The sequence below is a fragment of the Stegostoma tigrinum genome, chromosome 1 (genome assembly GCF_030684315.1).
Source record: "Stegostoma tigrinum isolate sSteTig4 chromosome 1, sSteTig4.hap1, whole genome shotgun sequence".
Lineage (NCBI taxonomy): Eukaryota > Metazoa > Chordata > Chondrichthyes > Orectolobiformes > Stegostomatidae > Stegostoma > Stegostoma tigrinum.
In genome coordinates this window covers 155872996-155895359 of record NC_081354.1, presented here as the reverse complement: position 1 = coordinate 155895359, position 22364 = coordinate 155872996, and the positions used below count along the sequence as shown (strand labels likewise).

The following is a 22364-nucleotide window of genomic DNA, read 5'->3' as shown; positions in this document are numbered from 1 at the left end:
CCGCATCTGCTCCCACGATAAGACATTCCACTCCCGCATATCCCAGATGTCCAAGTTCTTTAATGACCGCAACTTTCCCCCCACAGTGATCGAGAACGCCCTTGACCGCGTCTCCTGCATTTCCCGCGACACATCCCTCACACCCCGCCCCCGCCACAACCGCCCCAAGAGGATCCCCCTCGTTCTCACACACCACCCTACCAACCTCCGGATACAACGCATTATCCTCCGACACTTCCGCCATTTACAATCCGACCCCACCACCCAAGACATTTTTCCATCCCCTCCCCTGTCTGCTTTCCGGAGAGACCACTCTCTCCGTGACTCCCTTGTTCGCTCCACACTGCCCTCCAACCCCACCACACCCGGCACCTTCCCCTGCAACCGCAGGAAATGCTACACTTGTCCCCACACCTCCTCCCTCACCCCCATCCCAGGCCCCAAGATGACATTCCACATTAAGCAGAGGTTCACCTGCACATCTGCCAATGTGGTATACTGCATCCACTGTACCTGGTGCGGCTTCCTCTACATTGGGGAAACCAAGCGGAGGCTTGGGGACCGCTTTGCAGAACACCTCCGCTCAGTTCGCAACAAACAACTGCACCTCCCAGTCGCAAACCATTTCCACTCCCCCTCCCATTCTCTAGATGACATGTCCATCATGGGCCTCCTGCACTGCCACAATGATGCCACCCGAAGGTTGCAGGAACAGCAACTCATATTCTGCCTGGGAACCCTGCAGCCATATGGTATCAATGTGGACTTCACCAGTTTCAAAATCTCCCCTTCCCCTACTGCATCCCTAAACCAGCCCAGTTCGTCCCCTCCCCCCACTGCACCACACAACCAGCCCAGCTCTTCCCCCCCACCCACTGCATCCCAAAACCAGTCCAACCTGTCTCTGCCTCCCTAACCGGTTCTTCCTCTCACCCATCTTTTCCTCCCACCCCAAGCCGCACCCCCAGCTACCTACTAACCTCATCCCACCTCCTTGACCTGTCCGTCTTCCCTGGACTGACCTATCCCCTCCCTACCTCCCCACCTACACTCTCTCCACCTATCTTCTTTACTCTCCATCTTCGGTCCGCCTCCCCCTCTCTCCCTATTTATTCCAGTTCCCTCTCCCCATCCCCCTCTCTGATGAAGGGTCCAGGCCCGAAACGTCAGCTTTTGTGCTCCTGAGATGCTGCTTGGCTTGCTGTGTTCATCCAGCCTCACATTTTATTATCTTGGAATTCTCCAGCATCTGCAGTTCCCATTATCTCTGAGGGCGTAGGAGGATGGGTTAGTAAATTTGCAGACGACACTAAGGTCGGTGGAGTTGTGGATAGTGATGAAGGATGCTGTGGGTTGCAGAGAAACATAGATAAGCTGCAGAGCTGGGCTGAGAGGTGGCAAATGGAATTTAATGCAGACAAATGTGAGGTGATGCACTTTGGTAGGAGTAACCGGAAGGCAAAGTACTGGGCTAATGGTAAGATTCTTAGTAGTGTAGATGAGCAGAGAGATCTCAGTGTCCATGTACACAGATCCTTGAAAGTTGCCACCCAGGTTGACAGGGCTGTCAAGGGGGCATACAGTGTTTTAGCTTTTATTAATAGAGGGATTGAGTTCCGGAACCAAGAGGTTATGGTGAATGTGTACAAAACTCTGGTGCAGCCGCACTTGGAGTATTGTGTACAGTTCTGGTCACCGCATTATAAGGATGTGGAAGCTTTGGAAAGGGTGTAGAGGAGATTTACTAGGATGTTGCCTGGTATGGAGGGAAGGATTTACGAGGAAAGGCTGAGGGACTTGAGGCTGTTTTTGTTTGAGAGAAGAAGGTTGAAACATATAAAATAATCAGAGGGTTAGATAGGGTGTGATAGGGAGAGCCTTTCTCCTTGGACGGTGATGGCGAGCACAAGGGGGCACAGCTTTAAATTGAGGGGTGAAAGATATAGGACAGATGTCAGAGGTAGTTTCTTTACTCAGACAGTAGTAAGGGAATGGAATGCTTTGCCTGCAACGGTAGTAGATTCGCCAACTTTAGGTATATTTAAGTCGTCATTGGATAAGCATATGGACGTACATGGAATAGTGTAGGTTAGATGGGCTTCAGATCAGTATGACAGGTCGGCACAACATCGAGGGCCGAAGGGCCTGTACTGTGCTGTAATGTTCTATGACCTCGGGTTTCCTCCCAATGTCCAAAGATATGCAAATTAGGTGGGTTGACCATGCTAAATTGCCCCAGTGTCCAGGGTTGTGCAAGCCAGGTGGGTTAGCCATGGAAAATGTAGGGTTATGTGGATAGTTTTGGGGGATGGGATCTCTTTGGACAGTTGGTGCAGATTTGATGGGCTGAGTAGCCTTGCCCTGCACTGTAAGGATTTGATGATGATTGAGAAGCATTTAAATTCCAGAGATATGCTGGTTTAACTTCATGATTTTTTAAAAACATACTTAGTATTTTCCCACCACCACTTCTTTTCTGCCTTGCTCCCTCATATTCTACAGCTTCCCTCACTCTGATTCCCATTCAGGGGCTGCATTAAATTCCACCCACAAAATCTGTTTCTCCATAGATGCTACAAGGGTAAATTTGGCGGTTGCTGTTTTGCAATGCGACATTTCAATTTTACAATCATCTTAAAATTTAGAAGTAATGTTGGAGGCTGCACATTTCTGAGGTGCAAGTGAACAATAAGACAGGTCCCAGAAAATGAGCTTTGACTTTCTTTTTTTTAATTCATTCATGAGAATGAGGACGTCGCTGGCTCGGCCAGCATTTATTGCCCATCCCCAACCGCCTATAGGGCAGTTAAGAGTCAACCACATTGCTGTGGGTCTGGAGTCACATGTAGACCAGACCTGGCAGTTTCCTTCCCTCAAAGAAATGCAGTCAATGTGAAGAGAAGAGCAGAAGCATATCATCAGCTCAAGAAAGTAAGCTCAGATGAGTACCTACCACAGTACAGATCCATTTTGTACCAAAAGGAATAGATCAGAGAATTTTCTATACAAATGAAGTTAATTACAGTGGCTATGCAAGGAGACTTGGCAAGTCAGATGCATAGATTTTTAAAATGCAATGAATAGATGCAGAAAATAATTGAAAAAAGCTAATGGATTGCTGGCCTTTTTTGTGAGGTGGCTATAGCTTGAGGACAGTTTTACAAAACCTTTTTGGAGCACAGTAAACAGATCTGGGCATCACACCTTCGGAAAGATATACTGGCCTTGGAGGAACTATAATGCAGATTGACAAGAACGGTATAAAAACAGAAATTGCTGTAAAATCTCAATGTTTCTGGTTGTGTGACCCTTCTTCAGAATGTTAATTCTGATTTCTCTCCAGACGCTGCCAGACCTGCTGAGGTTTTCCAGCAATTTTTCATCTTGTTTCTGATTTCCAGCATCCACAGTTATTTCGGTTTTTATTTACAAGAATGATACCTGGACTTCAGGGTTAGGTTAGAGGGACAGATATTATTAATCAGCTGTTTCCCTAGAATTCAGAAGGTTGAGGGGTGATCTGAACAAAATCTCCAAGACATAAACAGGAAAAAGTACGGTGGATAATCTATTCCCATGGGTTGGGGATTCTCAAACTCAGGGGCATAGTCTGCAAATGAAGGACAGATGTTTCACAAGAGATGGTAGGAAGCACTTTGACACACAAAGGATGGAAGATGTTTGGAACTATCTTCCACAGACAACAGTGGATGCAGGATCAACTGTTCAGTTTAAATCTGAGGTGGATAAATTTTTGTTAGGCTAAGGTATTAAGGGATACGGGCCAAACGTTACAGGTCAGTCTTGATGTCAGTGAATGGTAGGATAGGGTTAAGAGACTCAATGACCTACTCTTGTCCCTATGCTCATATGAAAATATGGTTAAAAGTTATAACTGAGCAATTCTGCCCCTTGGGAGTGCCCTAAAGAATTAATGATAGAGAAATACAGTAGTTACATTTTACCATAAGAAATAGGAGCAGGATTAGGCCATTTGGTCCATCAGGCTCTGCTTGCCATTCAATAAGTTCCTGGCTGATTCAACACTCATGTTCACTGTCTTGCCCTTTCCCCATAACCCTCGATTCCCTATCCACCATTCTTTGTAGTTCTCTGAAAGAAACAAACTGTGCAAATAAATTCTTATGCGTAAACTAAATTTCTTTAATCTGTGGTAATAGATTGTACAAGTGCTTTCAGTAAATAATTATAAAAATCTATTTAAATATATATCCTTTTCGCTTTACACAGTAATAAAGCTGTAGATTACTGAATCCCAGGCCACATGATAAACAGGCAATCATTTATGTATCGCACAAAAATTTCTTTCTAAGTCCAGTCGAGAATATTGCATTGCACAATGCCACAGAATGTGATTGTTTTTATAAAGATATTAATAACTGAAGAAAAAGATTTTTAAAAATATATTTAACATATATTTCAATACCTAAACAAAATCTGGTGCTTTTAAAGTGTTGTTGAACTAAACTCAGCCTTATAACATTGTAACTTCACTCTGGATTCCCTTGCTGCCTTTAATGAAGTGTATTGTATTTCTGACCCATGCTATGGCCAGCTGAATAGTTGCTGCAAGTTTTGCTTCTCACCAGTACATTTAGAACAATATTGTATTCTGATCTTCTCCTTGCCGACCCAACTAATCTCATTGGGAGGGTGGTGGGGAGGAGGAATGTGTTAAGTTGAAGGTAAAGAGAGGTAGGGAGGGGTAGGGAGGGGCACGGAAGGGAAGGAGGGAGATTAAAGCAAAAGAAGAAGAAAGAAATAGAATGAGTGGAGAGAGGAAGCGTAAGAGCTAAGGGAGGAAGACAGCAGGTGAACAAAGTGAGGGAGGAGGACAGGAAGGATGAGGAGGAAGACTAGGGTATGAAGGAGGGGAGCAGGGGAACAGAAAGTGAATGCAACTTAGAAACAGGTTGTGTTTATGAACTGAAGAAGCACTACTTTTACTTCATTCCAAAGGTGAGCAATATATTACAAGGAAGATTCCAAGGTTTAGAATCATAGAATCCCTACAGTGTGGAAACAGGCCATTTGGCCCAACAAGTCCACACTGACGCTCCAACAAGCATCCCATCCTATCCTTACAACCCTGCACCTCCCAATGGCTAATCCAACTAGCCCATACATCCCTGGGCATTATGGGCAATTCAGTATGGCCAATCCACCTAACCTGCACATCTTTGGACTGTTGGAGGAAATGCACGCGGACACAGGAAGAATGTGCAAACTCCACACCAACAGTCGCCTGAGGGTGCTATTGAGCCACTGAGTTGTTATACAACCCTGAAATTTTCTGGAAAAATTTTACAACTCTATAAAAGCACTGACTGATCACAGCCCTTTACAATAAAAGAGAATATTTTACCCTCTCCAACATGATGGCAGATTATGGTACAGGCTGAGTTTGTGCACAACACATTACAGTGAAATCAACAATTAAGTGGTTACGTTGGTCTTGCTGCTCCTCTGAACCTTCCCGCCCCAATTTAAAAATCTGAACAAAGATCTTGTAATGCACTGATCCTTTTTCAGCACTGACATCGAAGTCTTTGATCAAGCTGAACTGATTTCTTTTGCTGCAACGTCTTTGGATGTAGTCTTCAATTTCATGCGTCTGAGATTATCAAGTGCAAAACTGAATACAATTACCTGCAAAGGTAGAAATTAAATCAGCAATTATTTTTAGCAATTAGTTACAATACAAAACAGTGAAGTAATTTTTTTTTAATAAAGCCAACAATTTTCTTTCCACTGCCTCCAAGCCTCTTTTGCTTTTCCCCCAAGTGTGAATTGCAAATTACTATCAAATTCTGGGCTTCACAGCTTAAGGAGGACATTAATGTCTTAGACAGAGGGGAAGATAGTTACTAAACCGTTTATAAAATAGACTTCAGTCACCTGGACGTACTAGGGACTGTATCCTTACAGCAGAAAGGATTAACTGAAGGTTTAACAGAGGCTAACAAAATCACAAGGCACCTTAGGTAAATAAGGAGAAATATCCCACTAGGAGAAGGTTCCATATCTAGAGAATGGAGATTTAAAATGATCTGTGCAAGAACCTGGGGTGAGTTGAAAGGATTTTGTTTAATGTAGCAGTTTATAATCTGGAATGCACTGCCTGCAAGCATAGTGGTAACAGGTGCAGGTGTAATTTTTGCAAACTAACCAGATAAACATTTGAAGAGGAAGAAATTACTGAAAAGAGCAGCGAAGTGGGAATAACTGGATAGCTCTTTCAAAAAAATAGGCATACACACAGCAGTACGGAAGCATTTGGGTGTTTCTGTAACTGAATTACAAACATTGCGTATGCAGGTACAACAAATAATTAGGAAAATAAACAGCTCTTAATTGTAAGGGAGATGAAATAGGGGACACCTTGCTACAACTGTACAGCATATTGGTGAGGCCACACACATCCACTATGTACAATTTTGTTGCTTTTGGAGGGACACAATTGCACTGGGTGCATTTCAGAGAATTGGGATAAAGGAATTGTCTTATCAGGTCCAGCTGAGCAGGCTATAAACATTTTAGTTTAGAAAACTGGCAGCTGATCTTTTTGAAAAATACAAGATTCTGAGGGATGAAAGGGTAGGTACTGACAAAATTTTATGTCATGAGAGGGAACAAAATTCGGGGACACAGTTTCAGATAAGAAGCTACCTATTTAAGACGCAAATTAGGAAGACATCAAATCATCTGGTCAAACAGCATATTAACTAGGATCTTATTATCACATCAGTTGAATAACTTAGTTATTCTGTTCAGAAACTGAATCAACAGACGACTCCATTTCTTTCCAACTTACTACAGCTAGTACTGTTGACAAATGCAAAGCAGTAAAACAAATTCAGCAATGGAGAATTAATTTCATTGTAAACAATTCCATTGGAAAGATATTAGTGTACACCTTCATAATCCACAGGCAAAATCCACTATTACCACTAGATTGCAGCATCCGCTGACAGACTTTGTTTCATTTCCTTGCAGGTTTTCCCAAGAAAATTCTAAGTTGCAAACTCCCCGTGTGACTAATACTCTGAAGTCAGAGGAAGGAGGAAAATTTTATCTGAAGGCTGCCTTTTCAAACACCGGACTAAATCAATCAATCTTTGTATTACAAATTAAAACAAACTGAAGAACCAATACACTTTATTGCGGGCGTCAGGAATGGGAAACTGCTAGTAACATTATTATCCCATGAATGTAAAAAACAGATGGATATGGTATATCTCTTGTCTGTAATAGCTCCCAAAAATCCACTATTAACTGGAATTGTTCTGGCTGTTGTGTACCTCAATGATGCTTTTACATTTGTCAAGAGTCATATATTAAACAAAAAAAGAATGTAACCAAGCTCTGTAGTCTCTGTTATTCCGAGGCTGGCTTTGTACCTATCTATAGCAATTGTGTTTAGAAGTCAGCATCAAGAGATTACACCAGAATCAAATGTGAGGTGATTGCAGACACATTAATACAGTTTCCCAATATTCTCCAGATTCAACACTTCTACCTATCAATTCAAAGATAAGAAATGTTTGCGTTATTTAGGAATGGAGAGGAAGGGGCGGCACGGTGGCTAGCACTGCTGTCTCACAGTGCAAGGGACCCAGGTTCAATTCCAGCCTCGGGTGACTGTCTGTGTGGAGTTTGCACATTCTCCCCGTGTCTGTGTGAGTTTGCTCTGGGTGCTCCGGTTTCCTCCCACAGTCTAAAGATGTGCATGGCTTGGCCATGCTAAATTGCCCAGTGTTCAGGGATTTGTACATTCGGTGTGTTATAGGGGGATGGCTTTGGGTGGGTGCTCTGAGGGTTGGTGTGGACTTGTTGGGCAAAAGGGCCAGTTTCCTCACTGTAGGGATGCTATAATAATGGAAGGGAGTTGGGCGATACTTGGTAGCTTACCATGAGTTTACATCATTAGTCTGTATAAAAGATAAAGAGAAGAGGTGAAAAGTTTCAGCTAGGAAGATGCCTCTGCAAGTGATTATGAAAGCTAACAGAACATTATCGTATAGTGTAAAGGGAATCCAATACAAAGATAGGGAGGCCATGCTCAAGTTAAATAGGAAACTGGTGAAAACACATCTGGAGTACTGTGTACAGTCTTGGTCACCTTATTTAAGGAAGAATGTAATGTGAAATGCTGTTCAGACATTTGCCAGATCTATGCCTGGAATAAGAGGGTTGTCTATCAGGAAAGGTTGCATAGCTAGGCTTAGGGGGAAGCAATGGCCTAGTGGTGCTATCAGAAACAGGCCCTTCAGCCCAACAAGTCCACACCGCCCCTTGAAGCATCCCACCCAGACCCATCCCCCTATAACCCACACACCCCTGAACACTACAGGCAATTGAGCATGGCCAATCTACCTAGCCCGCACATCTTTGGACTGTGGGAGGAAACAGGAGCACCCGGAGGAAACCCACGCAGACACGGGGAGAATGTGCAAACTCCACACAGACAGTTACCCAAGGCTGGAATCGAGCCCAGGTCCCTGGCACTGTGAGGCTGCAGTGCTAACCACTGAGCCACCGTGCCGCCCTTTAACTATCAGTGCAGTGTGAATCCAGAGACCTATGAAATGCTCTGGAGACCTGAGTTCGAATGGTATATTCTGCAGGGATTTTTTGTGTTTGGTTTTTAAATAGTTAGAAGTAAGGTTCGTAGACCCACCCTGTTAAAGAAAGAACATGCTTTTCAACAAGATTTCACACTGGCTTTAAATGTCAGGTCCCGGATGCTCGTTCTTTGAAGGTTAACCACAGCAGATTTTCCATTATGAGTTGTAATTGGTAAAATTTGAGTTCAAAAATTATGTAGAATTAAGAGTGCAATGGTGACCATGAATCCATTGTTGACTATCATGAATAAACCCATCTGGCTCACTATTATCCTTTAGGGAAGGAAACTGTCATCCTTAGCTGGTCTAGCCCATATATGACTCCAGACACACAGCAATGTGGTTGACTCTTAACAGTTAGGGATGAACAATAAACGCTTGCCGAACCAGCAATGACCTTGCCCATGAATGAATAAAACAAAACGTGCTCACATTTAGAAGAGTACACAGTAATTTCATTGAAACATAAGATTTTGAGGGGTCTTTACAGGGTACATATAGAGAAGACATTTCCTCCAATGAAAGAATCTAGAACTAGGAGTTCACTGTTCACCCACTTTAAAGAGAAGCTAAGTGTCAGAGGATTGTGAATCTTAGGATTCTCTTCTTGATAAGGTGGTGGAAACAGAATTGCTGTATATGTTCAAGGCAGAAGTAGATTAGATTCTCGTTAATGAAGGAGGTAAAATGTATTTGGGATGGGCATTAATGCAGATTTGAGGTTCAATCAGAACAGCCATGAGCTGGGTGAATGACAGAGTTGACTCAAGCTCACATGTGCTCCTGAGATGCTGCTTGGCCTGCTGTGTTCATCCAGCTTCACACTTTATTATCTCGCATGGTACACTCCTGCTCCTAACTTGTGTGCTCCTGTGTAATTTAACCAGGGAACATTTTATCAACCTGTCACATTGGCAAAAAGAATCCTGAAAATACAAAGCTGTGAGACTGCTCAGAAAATAGAATGGAGCTGGCTTATTATTTGATCACAAATCTGGGAAAGGCACATTAGAGAATTCTTGAGGTTGTGGAAGTAGATTTACCTTCACAAAGAGTAAACTTGTTGATTTATATGCTCAAAGGTAAATTTTGCAGGGATTATGTTGTACTTTGTTTTTAAATAGTCAGAAGCAAGCTTTCTTTAACAGAATGGTCTAAGAAAGAACATGCTTTTCATCAAGATTTCATGCTGGCTTCAAATGTCAGGTTCCCAAGGCTCATTCTTTGAAGGTTAACCATAGCAGATTTTCCATTAGGACTTGTAACAGAGAAAATTGCATTCATTTGCCCCAATCTTTTCGTTTCACCAGGATGAACTTTACAGGCTTTTGGCTAAGTCTAGGTTGAGTCAAGTTCTTTGGAAGAATTTCTGCTATAAGATTTGGCGTGCATCTTAAATTTGCTTCATTGACAACCTATCCAGTTCTAGCCCCACTTTACTACACTCCATTCCCATAATTACTTGCCACTCACTAAATATGCTGGAATTCATCAGCATCTTTCGTATCTATGCTATCTTTAAAAGCCTGTTATGCTGAACTGACCTGCACAATTCCTGCTATTACCCCTGGGCATGGCAGACAGGCGAAAATCGGCAATAATTGTATCAGTGATAATGGAAACTGCAGATGCGGGAGAATCCAAGATAATGAAATGTGAGGCTGGATGAACACAGCGGGCCCAGCAGCATCTCAGGAGCACAAAAGCTGACGTTTCAGGCCTAGACCCTTCATCACAGCTCTTATAGGGGAAAATCGGCAATCTGTTTTGTGGGCAGGGCCCTGAAATTCCAACTAGATACGACAGCTGATATATATAACTGTTTGTGATATACATAAATGATCTGGAGGAATGTATAGATGGTCTGATTTGCAAGTTTGCAATGACACTAAGACTGGTGGAGTAGCAGACAGTGAAGGGGATTGTCGGAGAATGCAGCAGAATATAGATAGATTGGAGAGTTGGGCAGAGAAATGGCAGATGGAGTTCAATCCAGGTAAATGCGAGGTGATGCATTTTGGAAGATCCAACACAAGAACAAACTATACAGTAAATGGAAAAGCTCTGGGGAAAATTGATGCACTGAGAGATCTGGGTGTTCAGGTCCATTGTACCCTGAAGGTGGCAACACAGGTTGATAGAGTGGTCAAGAAGGCATACGGCATGCTTTCATTCATTAGATGGGGTATTGAGTAGGAGAGTTGGCAGATCATGTTACAGTTGTATAGGACTTTGGTTTGACCACATTTGGAATACTGCGTACAGTTCTGGTCATTACATCACCAAAAGGATGTGGATGCTTTGGAGAGGGTGCAGAGAAGGTTCACCGGGATGTTGCTTGGTATGGAGGGCGCTAGCTATGAAGAGAGGTTGAGAAGATTAGGATTATTTACATTAGAAAGATGGAGGTTGAGGGGGGAACCTGATTGACGTCTACAAAATCATGAGAGGTATTGACAGGATGGAGAGCAAGAAGCTTTTTCCCTCCCAGAGTGGGGGGCTCAATTACTAGGAGTCATGATTTCAAGGTGAGAGGGGAAATGTTTAAGGGAGATATGTGTGGAATGTTTTTTTTAAAACGCAAAGCATGGTGGGTGCCTGGAACGCGGTGCCTGAGGTGGTGGTAGAGGCGGGCATGATAGCATCATTTAAGATGTATCTAGACAGATACATAAATGGGCAGGGAGCAGAGGGATACAGATCCTTGGAAAATAGGTAATAAAATGTGAGGTTGGATGAACACAGCAGGCCCAGCAGCATCCCACTTGTGCTCCTGGGATGCTGCTGGGCCTGTGTTCATCCAGCCTCACATTTTATTATCTTGGATTCTCCAGCATCTGCAGTTCCCATTATCACTTGGAAAATAGGTGACAGGTTTACATAGGGGATCTGGATTCCTGCAGGCTTGGAGGGTCGAAGGGCCTGTTCCTGTGCTGTAATTTTCTTTGTTCTTTGGACAGGGTAGCGCAGACAGCCAGCAGTGGGGACTGCGATACTGGACCAGGCCAACCTGGTCCAAGGTGGCTTCCTGTGTTAAAGCAATTTCAGCTATCTAGAGGAATATCCAGCAACGTAGGGAGATAGTCAATGAGTGTCTCCATTCTGCCAGCAACTTTCTTCCTACTTTCATCTCCTAAAATATCTGTCTCTCGCTCACTCTATAAGGAAAATAGACCAAACTGGGCATAATGAGTCAATAAGGGCAGTGGCCTGACTGTCATTTGGCTCCACCCACATTCCGTGGACAGCATCCTGACTACGACTGCTCCACACAGCTCACTGACTATCAGAAGCTGCCCCTGACTCAGTGCCGGGACCACCTGACTGAAGCCTATTCCCCTTTGACTTGAATGAGACTTGCTGACAGCAATGACAAGCTTTCTTTCCTTCGTGTCTAATTAAACGGCAAGGCAAAACAGAAGGAAAATGCACCCAGCATCTCTTGCTGCAGGTGCAATGCATAGAAAGTCAAGGATGTTATGAGCATCCAGGTAAAGTCAAAGTGAGTGAATGCTATGACAGCAAACAGCACAAATCCCAGGGGTGCAGCCTGGTCCAGTCCATCAGTGGCATGTGTGTGCATGCATGTGTGCGTATATGTGTCCACACCCTGCATGTGCATCCTGGAGCTCTTGCCATAACATAATCTTACTATTAATTTACAGTAATGCTTGTTGGTGCTGCACTAAAAATGCATAATTGTTCTTTAAGTGGATCAGAGAGGCTCCACAAGAGCTCTTAGAGGCTGTCACACGTCAGGTGTCACAGCCTGTGGATATGGGCCTAGTATCAATGCAGCATAGGCTGAGATGTTGGTGCCCAACATAGGTCCTTCAGGAACATGCAGAAAATTGAAGTCACTGAGTAACTGCTCTAATATCTGTGTTGATTTTCATGTGGAACTTTCAAAAAACTCTCAAAAATCAAGATGTTGAATGAATGCTCTCCCTTAGTGCGAGAAGAACCAAACAAAAATAAAATGTTAGACTTCAGTTATACAGAGCATTGGTGAGACTACATAGAGTGCTTTGCGCAGTTTTGGTCCCCTTTTAAAAAAAAGGATTAAGGAAGCATTATTGAATTAGGTTTTACTGTCACGTGTACTGAAGCACAGGCATACAGGAGTGCAGTGAAAAGTTTACAATGTTGCCATTCCCATCGCTATCTTAGGTACAAAGTTACCTAGATACAAAATAGAAAATAAAGAAATAAGTCAAGAGTTCAACATTACAGCCCTTAAGTGCTTAGCCATGGGCCTGGATCACCCTGACAGAGAGAGACCAACACCAGCACGAACTAGCCAACAGCCTCAAGTCCCTTTGTTGTGCCTTTTGTCATGATCTTGCCTCTACTGATGGTCCGACCACCCTGAGTCCACATTAGAGGCGGTTCAGAAGAAGGTTGATAATAGGACTAAGAACGTTGTCCTACAACAATAAGCTGGATATTCAAGGCTTCGTTTAACTGGAATTTAAAAGAATGAGGGAATAATTGATTTGAAACGTATCAGATTCTGAAAGATCTTGACAAGGTAGATGTGGCAAGAATAGCTCCTCATGAGTCAGTCTAAAACTACGGGGATACTAAATAAAAAGCGAAAGAATTTCAGATGCTGTACATTAGGAACAAAAACAGAAGCTGCTAGAAAAGCTCAGCAGGTCTTCTGAGGGTCACCAGACCCGAAACGATAACTCTGACGTTTTTTTCTCCACAGATACTGCCAGACCAGCTCAGTTTTTCCAGCAACTTCTGTTTTTGCTTCTAAAACGTAAAATTAGGGGCTACTCTTTAAAGACAGCAAAAAGACTTTTTTTTCTCTCCAGGGGTTGAGACACTTTGGAACTCTCTGACTCAGGAAGTGGTGGAGGCAGGGTCATCACACATTTTAAGGAAGAGATAAGTAAATTCTGGCTAGACAAGGGGATCAGATGTTATCAGATAGATGGGAATGTTGAATTCGAATTACAAACGAATCAGCTATGATCTATTGAATGGTCTATCTCTGCTTCTATTTCAAAAGTCTTATGCATACTCATAAACAGTGCTCCTCTTGATTTTTGGAAGCTCTATCTTCAGGGTGAGATCTGCAAGTGTCTGTGTTGGAAAGACCCTGGCCAACTGGATGGTGAGCAAAGCAACCTCTATAATGTCCGAACAACGTGGCTTTTATCTGTTGCATCGGAGCGATATTTTGATTTTAGATTTTGGGGAAGGTTGGTTAAAACATAAAAATTCATATCAAAAAGGAACTATAAAAGGGGCAATTTTTTTAGCTACATAATAGAAGTTTGAAGGATTAAATGCTTTCTGTTGTTATACATTACTGTTCAAAAGGTAGAAGCTTTAGACAAACATGGCATACATACCAGGAGAGACAATATGAAGTACCTGACCTTTATACTACCGGGGGCTGCTGTTAAATTAAGTCCTCTCCCCATCTCAAATCCCTTGTCCCACCCACAACACTCTCCCCCTACCTGGACCCCTACCCTCTGGGCGATTGTCTGTACTTGGCCTGTTCACTGATAACTGTCGACATGACATTGGTCACCTTAATGTCTCTGCCTTCCCTACCTATTCCGACCTATCTCCTTCAGAAGTGACTGCACTTTGTGCTTTCATATCCAACCCTGACTTTATAAACAAGCTAGATGACAAGTTGTTGTCAGGCGCACTGACCTCTACATTGAAGAGGCTGAGTGCTAGCTCTCAGATACCTCCACCCATCTCCCCTGGACAACGAACCTACCATGGAACACCAGGTTATAATGGTCACTTAACTCATTTCATCTGGTGTTCTCCCCCCTACGGCCTTGAGGCTCATAGACCCCAACCCCACACAGCCTGCTTTTGCCTCCTTCCCAAAATTCGCAAACAGGACTGCCCGGGCAGACCTACCATTTCTGCCAGCCCCTGCCCCTGCCCCACAAACTCATCTCTTCCTATCTCAACTCTGGGTTTTTTCTCTCCTTGTCCAGTCCCTTCCCACTTACATCCGCAATTCCTCTGACGCTTTATGTCTGTTTCAGAATTTCCAATTTGTGGACTTTAGCCACCACCTCTTTAGCATGGACAAGCAAATCTTTTTATACGTCAATTCGCCATCAGGATGGTCTCAGGACTCCGCTTCTTCCAGGGGAAAAAAAAGGACCTAGGCCATCTGCAACCTCCTCCACTGCCCTCCTCAGTCTGGCCAAGCTCATCCTCACTTTGAGCAACTTCTCCTTTAAATCCTCTCACTTTCTTCAGGTCAAAGTGGTGGCCATGGTTATTAGCATTGGCCCCAGTCATGCCTGTCTCTTTGTGGGCTACATGGCACATAGCTTGTTCCAGTCCTACTCAGGCGCCCACTCACAACTTTTTCATATTGATGACATTGGGGCTACTTCTCTTTGTTGTCCAGAATGAAAAAGTTTATTAATTTCACCATTAATTTCACCCCTCACCTATTCCGTCTGACTCCTCCCTTCCCTTCTTCAACATCTGTTTCTATTTCTGGGGTTAGGCTTGCCAACAATATCTACTACAATCCCACTGACTCTCAAAGTTACCTTGATGATACATCCCCACACCCTGCAAACTGTAAAGACACTGTTCCATTCTCCCAATTCCTCTGTCTTCATCAAATCTGTTCCAATGATGCCAACTTTGATTACGGATACTCCAAAATGTCCACCTTCTTCCACAACTGAAGGCTCCCCAGCACACGGCTGACAGGGTCCTCAGCCGTATCTGACCTGTCTCCCACAGTTCAGCCCTCAGCCCTTCTCTTTCCTCCCATAACAGTGATAGGGTCTCATCACCCTCACCTACCATTCTACCAGTATCAACAGCCAGGGGATCATTAGCCACCATTTCCAACGGTTCCAGCAGTCACCTATTCCCCTCCCCTCACCTGTCGGCCTTCCACAGGGACCATTTCCTCCAGGGCACCTTGGTTCTTTTCTCCTCCTCTCAGAACATCTGTCCACACCTCCACTGTACTTTCCTCTGAGATCACAGAAGGTATAACAACCTGCCTGTTTACTTTCTCCCTCCTCAGTATCCAAGGCCCCAGACACTTTCCAGGTGAAGCAGTGCTTTACCTACACTTCACTCAAGTTAGTCTATTGCATTTACTGCTCACAATGTAGTCTCCTTTATACTGGGAAGAGGAAGTACAGGCCGGATAACCACTTTGTAGGACACCTGCGTGCTGTGACCTCTGGTTGTCTGCCAGTTCAGCACACGGCCATGTTCAATGGCCAACATCGGTCTCAGGTTTGATGGAGTGCTCCAGTGAAATTCAGTGCAAGCTGGAAGGAAAATACCTCATTTTCCACTTAGGAACCCTGCAGCCTTCTAGACTCAGTTATACAGTACAAAAACAGACCCTTTGGTCCATTGAGTCCATGCTGACCAGAAATCCTAAACTGATCTAGTTCCACTTGCCAAAATTTAGGTCCTATCCCTCTAAACCCTTCCTATTCAAATACCCATACCACCTCTGCTAGCTCGTTCCATACATACTCCACCCTCTGTGTGAAAAAGTTGTCGCTCAGGTCCCCCTTAAGTATTTCCCTTCTCACCTTAGAACTATTCCCTTGAGTTTTAGATTCCCCTACTCTGGAAGATGACCTTGGCTATTCACCCAATCCATGTTCCTTTTGGTTTCATAAATGCCTCAGCCTCTGACACTCCAGGCAAAAATGCCCCAGCCTGTTCAGACTCTCCTTGTAGCTCAAACCCTCCAATTCCAACAACATCCTTATAAATCTTTTCTAAAACCTTTCAAGTTTCACATCTTTCCTATTGCAGGTAGACCAAAATTGAGTTCAACAATTTTTGCACCCGAGTACCTTCTTCCATATGCTTACCCCAATCCCCACACACCAGGCCTTGTCATCATATATAGAGATAGTAGGAACTGCAGATGCTGGAGCCCGAGGTAACAAGGTGCGGAGCTGGATGAATACAGCAGGCCAGGAGCCGGAAAACTGACGTTTTGGGTCTGGACCCTTCTTCAAAAAATGGGGGAGGGGAAGGGAGCTCTGAAATAAAGAGAGAGAGGGGGAGCTGATGATAGAAGGTGAAGAGAGGAGCAGATAGGTGGAAAGAAGATGGACAGGTCGAGGAGGTAGGGATGAGGCTAAGGTGAGTGCAGGTAGGGAGTTGGGATGGGGTTTGGTCAATGAGGGGGGAGGGCTGGGTAGGTGGGAGGGAAGACAAACAGGTCAAGAGGCAGGGACAAGAGGGGCTGGTCTTGGAATGAGGTCAGGGATGGGGAGACTTTGAAGCTTGTAAAGTCCACATTGAGACCACTGGGCTGCAGGGTTCCCAAGTCGAATATGAGGTGCTGTTTCTCCAGCCTTCAGGTGGCATCATTGTGGCACTGCAGGAGACCCAGGATGGACATGTCATCCAAGGAGTGAGAGGGGGAGTTGAAGTGGTTCGCAACTGGGAGATGTTGTCATTTGTCACAAACCAAATTCCACAAAGTGGCCTCCAAGCCTCCACTTAGTTTCCCCGACGTAGAGGAGGCCACATCAGGAACAGTGGATATAATATACCACATTAGCAGGTGAACATCTGTTTAAGGTGGAAGGTCTTCTTGGGGCCTGGGGTGGAGGTGAGAGGTGTAGGGGCAGGTGTAGCAACTCCTGCTTTGCAGGGAAAAGTGCCGGGGGTGGTGGGGCTAGTAGGGAGTGTGGACCGAACTGTGGACAGGAAATTGCAGTCCTTGGAAAAAAAAACAGGACATCTGGAATTGGAATGACTCATCTTAGGTGCAGATTACCAGAGATACAGACAGAAGGGTCCAGGAAGGAGAGAGAGATATTGGAGATGGTCCAGGTGAACTTAAGGTTGGGGTGGAAGGTGCTAGTAAAGTAGCTGAACTGTTTGAGCTCCTCGTGGGAGCAGGAGGCAGCACTGCCGATACAGTCATCGATATAACAGAGGAAGATGTGGGGCATGGGGTCAGTGAAGCTGTGGAAGAGGGATTGTTCCACGTAACCTGCAAAGAAGCAGGCATAGCTTGGGCCCGTGCGGGTACCCATGGCCATCCACTTTGTATGTAGGAATGGGAGGAGTTGAAGGAGAAATTGTTAAGGGTAAGGGCAAGTTCGGTTAGGTGGATAAGGGTGTCGGAGGAGGGGGACTGGTCGGGCCTGCAGGACAGGAAGAAGTGGAGGGCCTTTAGGCCATCTGCATGGGGAATGTAAGTTTTTAGGGACTGGACGTCCATGGTGAAGATGAGGTGTTGAGGGCCAGGGAGTTGGAAGTTTCAGAGGTGGAGGGCATAGGTGGTGTCACAGACGTAGGTGGGGAGTTCCAGAACCAGGGGGAAGAAAACAGAATTGAGATAAGTGGGGCAGGAGGAGGCAGAGACAATAGGTCGACCAGGGCAGTCGGGTTTATGGATTTTGGGATGGAGATAGAAACGGGTAGTGCGAGGTTGGGGAACGATGAAGTTGGAGGCTGTGGGTAGGATGTCACCCGAGGTGATAAGGTTGTGGATGGTTTGGGAGATGATGTTTTGGTCAGGGATGGGGTCATGATCAAGGGGGTGGTAGGAACTGGTGTCAGAGAGCTAGTGCCTGGCCTCAGAGATGTAGAAGTCAGTGCGCCATACTACAACTGCACCTCCCTCGTCCACGGGTTTTAGGGTGAGTTTGGGATTGGAGCGGAGGGATCAGACGGCTGCATGTTGTGTGAGGGAGAGGTTGGAGTGGGTCAGAGGGGTGGAGAGTTTGAGGCGATTGATGTCTCGACGGCAGTTGGAGATGAAAAGGTCCAGGGAGGGTAGGAGGCCTTGGGGTGCTGTCCAGGAGGAAGGGATATGTTGGGGGCAGGAGAAGATATCATTAGAGGGAGGGTTAGACTCACAATTAAAGAAATAAGCATGGAGGCCGAGAAAAAACTGTTCAATGTCCGGGGGGGAGTGGTAATTCATTGATGTTTGGGTGGAGGGGGATAAAGGTGAGCCCTTTACTGAGGACTGACCGTTCATCCTCAGTGAGGGGGAGGTCTGGGAGGATGGTGAAGGTCAAGCAGGGCTGGGGCTAGAGTTCACTGTGGAGTTGCTGGCTGTGGAGGCAGCGGGGCATCATTGGTGGGTGTCGTTGGTAGAGCAGCGTCGGCAGCAGCATGGGCTGTTACCACAAACAACCCATTGTCAACCACTTACGGTCCCCATTAGCAGCCTATATACCATTCTTTTTCTAGCTGCAAACTGTTCTGAAAGAGAGTCACTGGACTCAATGTTAACACTGCTTTCTCTCCACATATGCTGCTAGACTTGCTGAGTTTTTCCAACAACTTGTTTTTGTTCCTGACTTCTAACATCCCCATGGTTTTTATTAATTTACTGTGTGAACATGCAACAAGAACGCAAGCTGAACTGACAGCAGGATACAGAGACTTATTACACATCAAAGCAGCTTTCTTAAAAGAAGTCTGTAAATCTATGCAAAAAAGAATTAAGAGCAAGATGACAGAAACAAAACACACCATATCTCAAATAACAAGGTGTAGACCTGGACGAACACAGAAAATCTTCTTAAGAAATTTTAGACCCGAAACGTCAGCTTTCCTGCCCCTCTGATGCTGCTTGGCCTGCTGTGTTCATCCAGCTCTGCACCTTGTTATCTCAGATTTTCCAGCATCAGCAGTTCCTACGATCTCTGTAAGACCACATCTCAATTTTTCTTTACCAAGTCAAATATGTATTTTCGAGCCCATTTGCACATAAGCCATTGAGAATTAGGATTTTTTTTGTTTCAATTTAGAAAAATCATTACATTTTCCGCTAATCAAAAATGCTCATCGCTTTTCAGATATTCCATGGTGCCACTTAAATGGTCATTAACTTCTGCTGAGTAGTAATTTTCACATATCAACATAATGAATAAATGCACTTTCTGCCTTCCACATCCAGCAGCTTTTAACCAGTAAATTGTATATTGGCAGAAAGTGAAATGATGATGGCTTATTAGTACCCCAGTAGTGAGATCATTTTTATATTTGGTGTTCAGCCATTAAGTGAGAAACTAACATCTTGGTGATAGAATATTTGAACAATGAATGCAGTAATTCAGGACAAATAGTTTACTGATTACATATTTTCCAATGAAATAAAATTATCATAAACGCTGATAAACCCAATATCTTTCAATTTTAAACATAACGTCAAGGATTACATTGGTTAAACAATTTTTATAATTTTGTTTAATGCTGTGTCCAAAATAACCAATTTATATCCGACTGTAACAGTTAATTTAAATCACATCATGTGACAATCAGTAGTGCAGTTTTTTTAATATAAAACACAATCACATATTTTTGAGATAGTAGGAACTGCCGATGCTGTAGAATCTGAGATAACAACGTGTAGAGCTGGATGAACACAGCAGGCCAAGAAGCATCAAAGGAGCAGGAAGGCTGACGTTTTGGGTCTAGTCCTTGAATTTTGTATTAATTGTAACTCTAAGCAAATTGCTGATGATATAACTGAACAATGTGGATATATTACCTTATGTTAATTCGAAGGATTACCTTCAAATAAATGATTAGTGATTTGCTATATCCTGTCCTGTACTTTGTGATAAACACAGCCAGGGAGTAAAGCTTACATTCATAAAGTCATGAGTATAACTGGAGATTGAGCATTTATTATCTAGAACATCATTGCACTTTCCTTCATTTTCACTGTACCAAATTGCTAATTACAGTTTTGATGAGAGGCTTAGATAGAGTGGATAGTCAGAGATGTTTTCCCAGGGCAAAAATAACTATTACAAGGGCGCATAATTTTAACGTGATTGAGGGAAGGTATAGGGGAGATGTCAGAGGTAGGTTCTAGAGTGTTGCGGGCGCGTGGAATGCACTGCCGACAGCGGTAGTGGAGTCAGATACTTTAGAAACTTTTAAGTGACTCTTAGATAGGCACGTGGAAGTAGTAAAATGTCGGGTATGCAGGGTAGATTGATCTGAAAGAGGATAATAGGTCAGTACAACACCGTGGGCCAAAGGGCCTGTACTGCGCTGTACTGTTCAATGTTCTATGTAGTCCACACTTGGAATAAACTTTCTAAGGATAAAATACAGCTCTAAAAAGAAGCCTTGTGGAAATAATGATGTGCTGATTTTAAATGCATCAAACAACTAAAAGTCTGAGAGATAATGGGAACTGCAGATGCTGGAGAATTCCAAGATAATAAAATGCGAGGCTGGATGAACACAGCAGGCCAAGCAGCATCTCAGGAGCACAAAAGCTGACGTTTCGGGCCTAGACCCCGAAACGTCAGCTTTTGTGCTCCTGAGATGCTGCTTGGCCTGCTGTGTTCATCCAGCCTCACATTTTATTAACGAAAAGTCTGATTAGTGTTCACTTGAAAGATTCAGCAGAGTTGTTTTGCAATTGCCCATCATGATAAGTTGTTCAGAGACAGAGTCAAAGATATACAACAAAAGTACAGATGAGCATGTACCCTCATATTGTAGAAAATGGTGCTTCTTTTTTCAAGACAGTTCTTGTGTCCTAGTTCTGATGAATCCAAGGATAAAAGTTTCAATCTCCTCTTCTTTTGGCAATGTTAACGTTATGCACAATTTCCAAAATGAAAAGTGCAGAGTCACATCTTTCTATAGCATGTAGTAAGCAACAGAGTGAGACACCCACACATAATACCTAACGTGCCAGGAATAGAAAGAACAAAATTGAATGGAACAACAAACGTAAAACAATTAGGCAGAAGACAAGAAAAGAAATTAAAATACAAAACAGAAAGACATCAGGTACCAGCAGTAACAGTCGCAACTGAAGTAAAATAAATAGTAGATTGCAATAAGTCCACAATTTAATAGAAGTTCCACTGATTTTATCTGCAGATGTCTCCCATATGTTATTCATACAAGGCATCTCTCAATGACTATCTGAAGAATTACTGTGCCTTAAGATTAAAAATCCATAGGTTTTCATGTCACACTGCAAGATAATGACACTACTTTGTTGCATGCTTGCATTTGAGTCAGAAAGTTCCAAGTGCAAACCTTTGTCCAGATCTTTAGCTACAGTATGGGTTGGCACTTTACTGTAGTACCAAAGGAGTCTTCCATTGAGTGTCATTCTTTTGTATAAAACATTTAGCACAGATTTCACCTGCCTAATTAGCAGCTTTTAAAAAAACCTAAGACACTAGTGAAGGACAGGAAATGCTCCCAGTGTCTCGGCTCTCTTGACCAGCAATTCATTCCTTTTTTTTAAATCATATGCACAAGTTGGCTGCCTGTATCACAAAATAAAAACTTTAAAAGTTGTTAATTAGCCATGGCACATTTTGGGGATGCACTGAGGTGATAAGTCAACATGAGGCAAGTGTTTAGTAGCAGTTTGCCAAGATGGAGAAACACTGAGTTCAGATCATCCTAAACATGATTAAAGGGGGCAGGTGGGAATAACTAAAACGATAAAATGACTAGAATAAAAATGAAACAAAGATCACTAAAAAGTATTGAACTAAGAAAATTATACAGGCATGGGTGGAGTAATGGGACAAACAAATTAAAGAGCAGACAAGGAAAAGATTGAATATTAGAAGTTCGAATGAGGCCATCTGTTAGAAAATAGGAGAACTCTTTATGGGACAAACAATAGGAGAGGGGAAAAGAAAATGTAAAACATAGAAACAATGAGAAAGGGAAGTGAAATAGAAAATCAGGAAAGCAAATTTATAC

The 22364-nt window shown here is 43.6% G+C and overlaps 1 protein-coding gene across 2 annotated transcripts in view; it reads right to left on the bottom strand.

Moving 5' to 3' along the window:
• Window positions 1–4180: 4180 nt before the first annotated feature.
• LOC125454317 (methyl-CpG-binding domain protein 2-like) overlaps window positions 4181–22364 on the bottom strand; it is a 99267-nt gene continuing 81083 nt past the window's right edge. The window contains exon 7 of one of the 2 annotated variants that reach the window (XM_048534941.2): window positions 4181–5670. In XM_048534941.2, the coding sequence (XP_048390898.1) occupies window positions 5667–5670 (4 nt within the window). In that variant the 3' untranslated portion in view covers window positions 4181–5666. Of the gene's footprint in view, window positions 5671–21124; window positions 21319–22364 lie in introns of those variants that run through there. The other variant, XM_048534957.1, reaches the window with a different exon arrangement.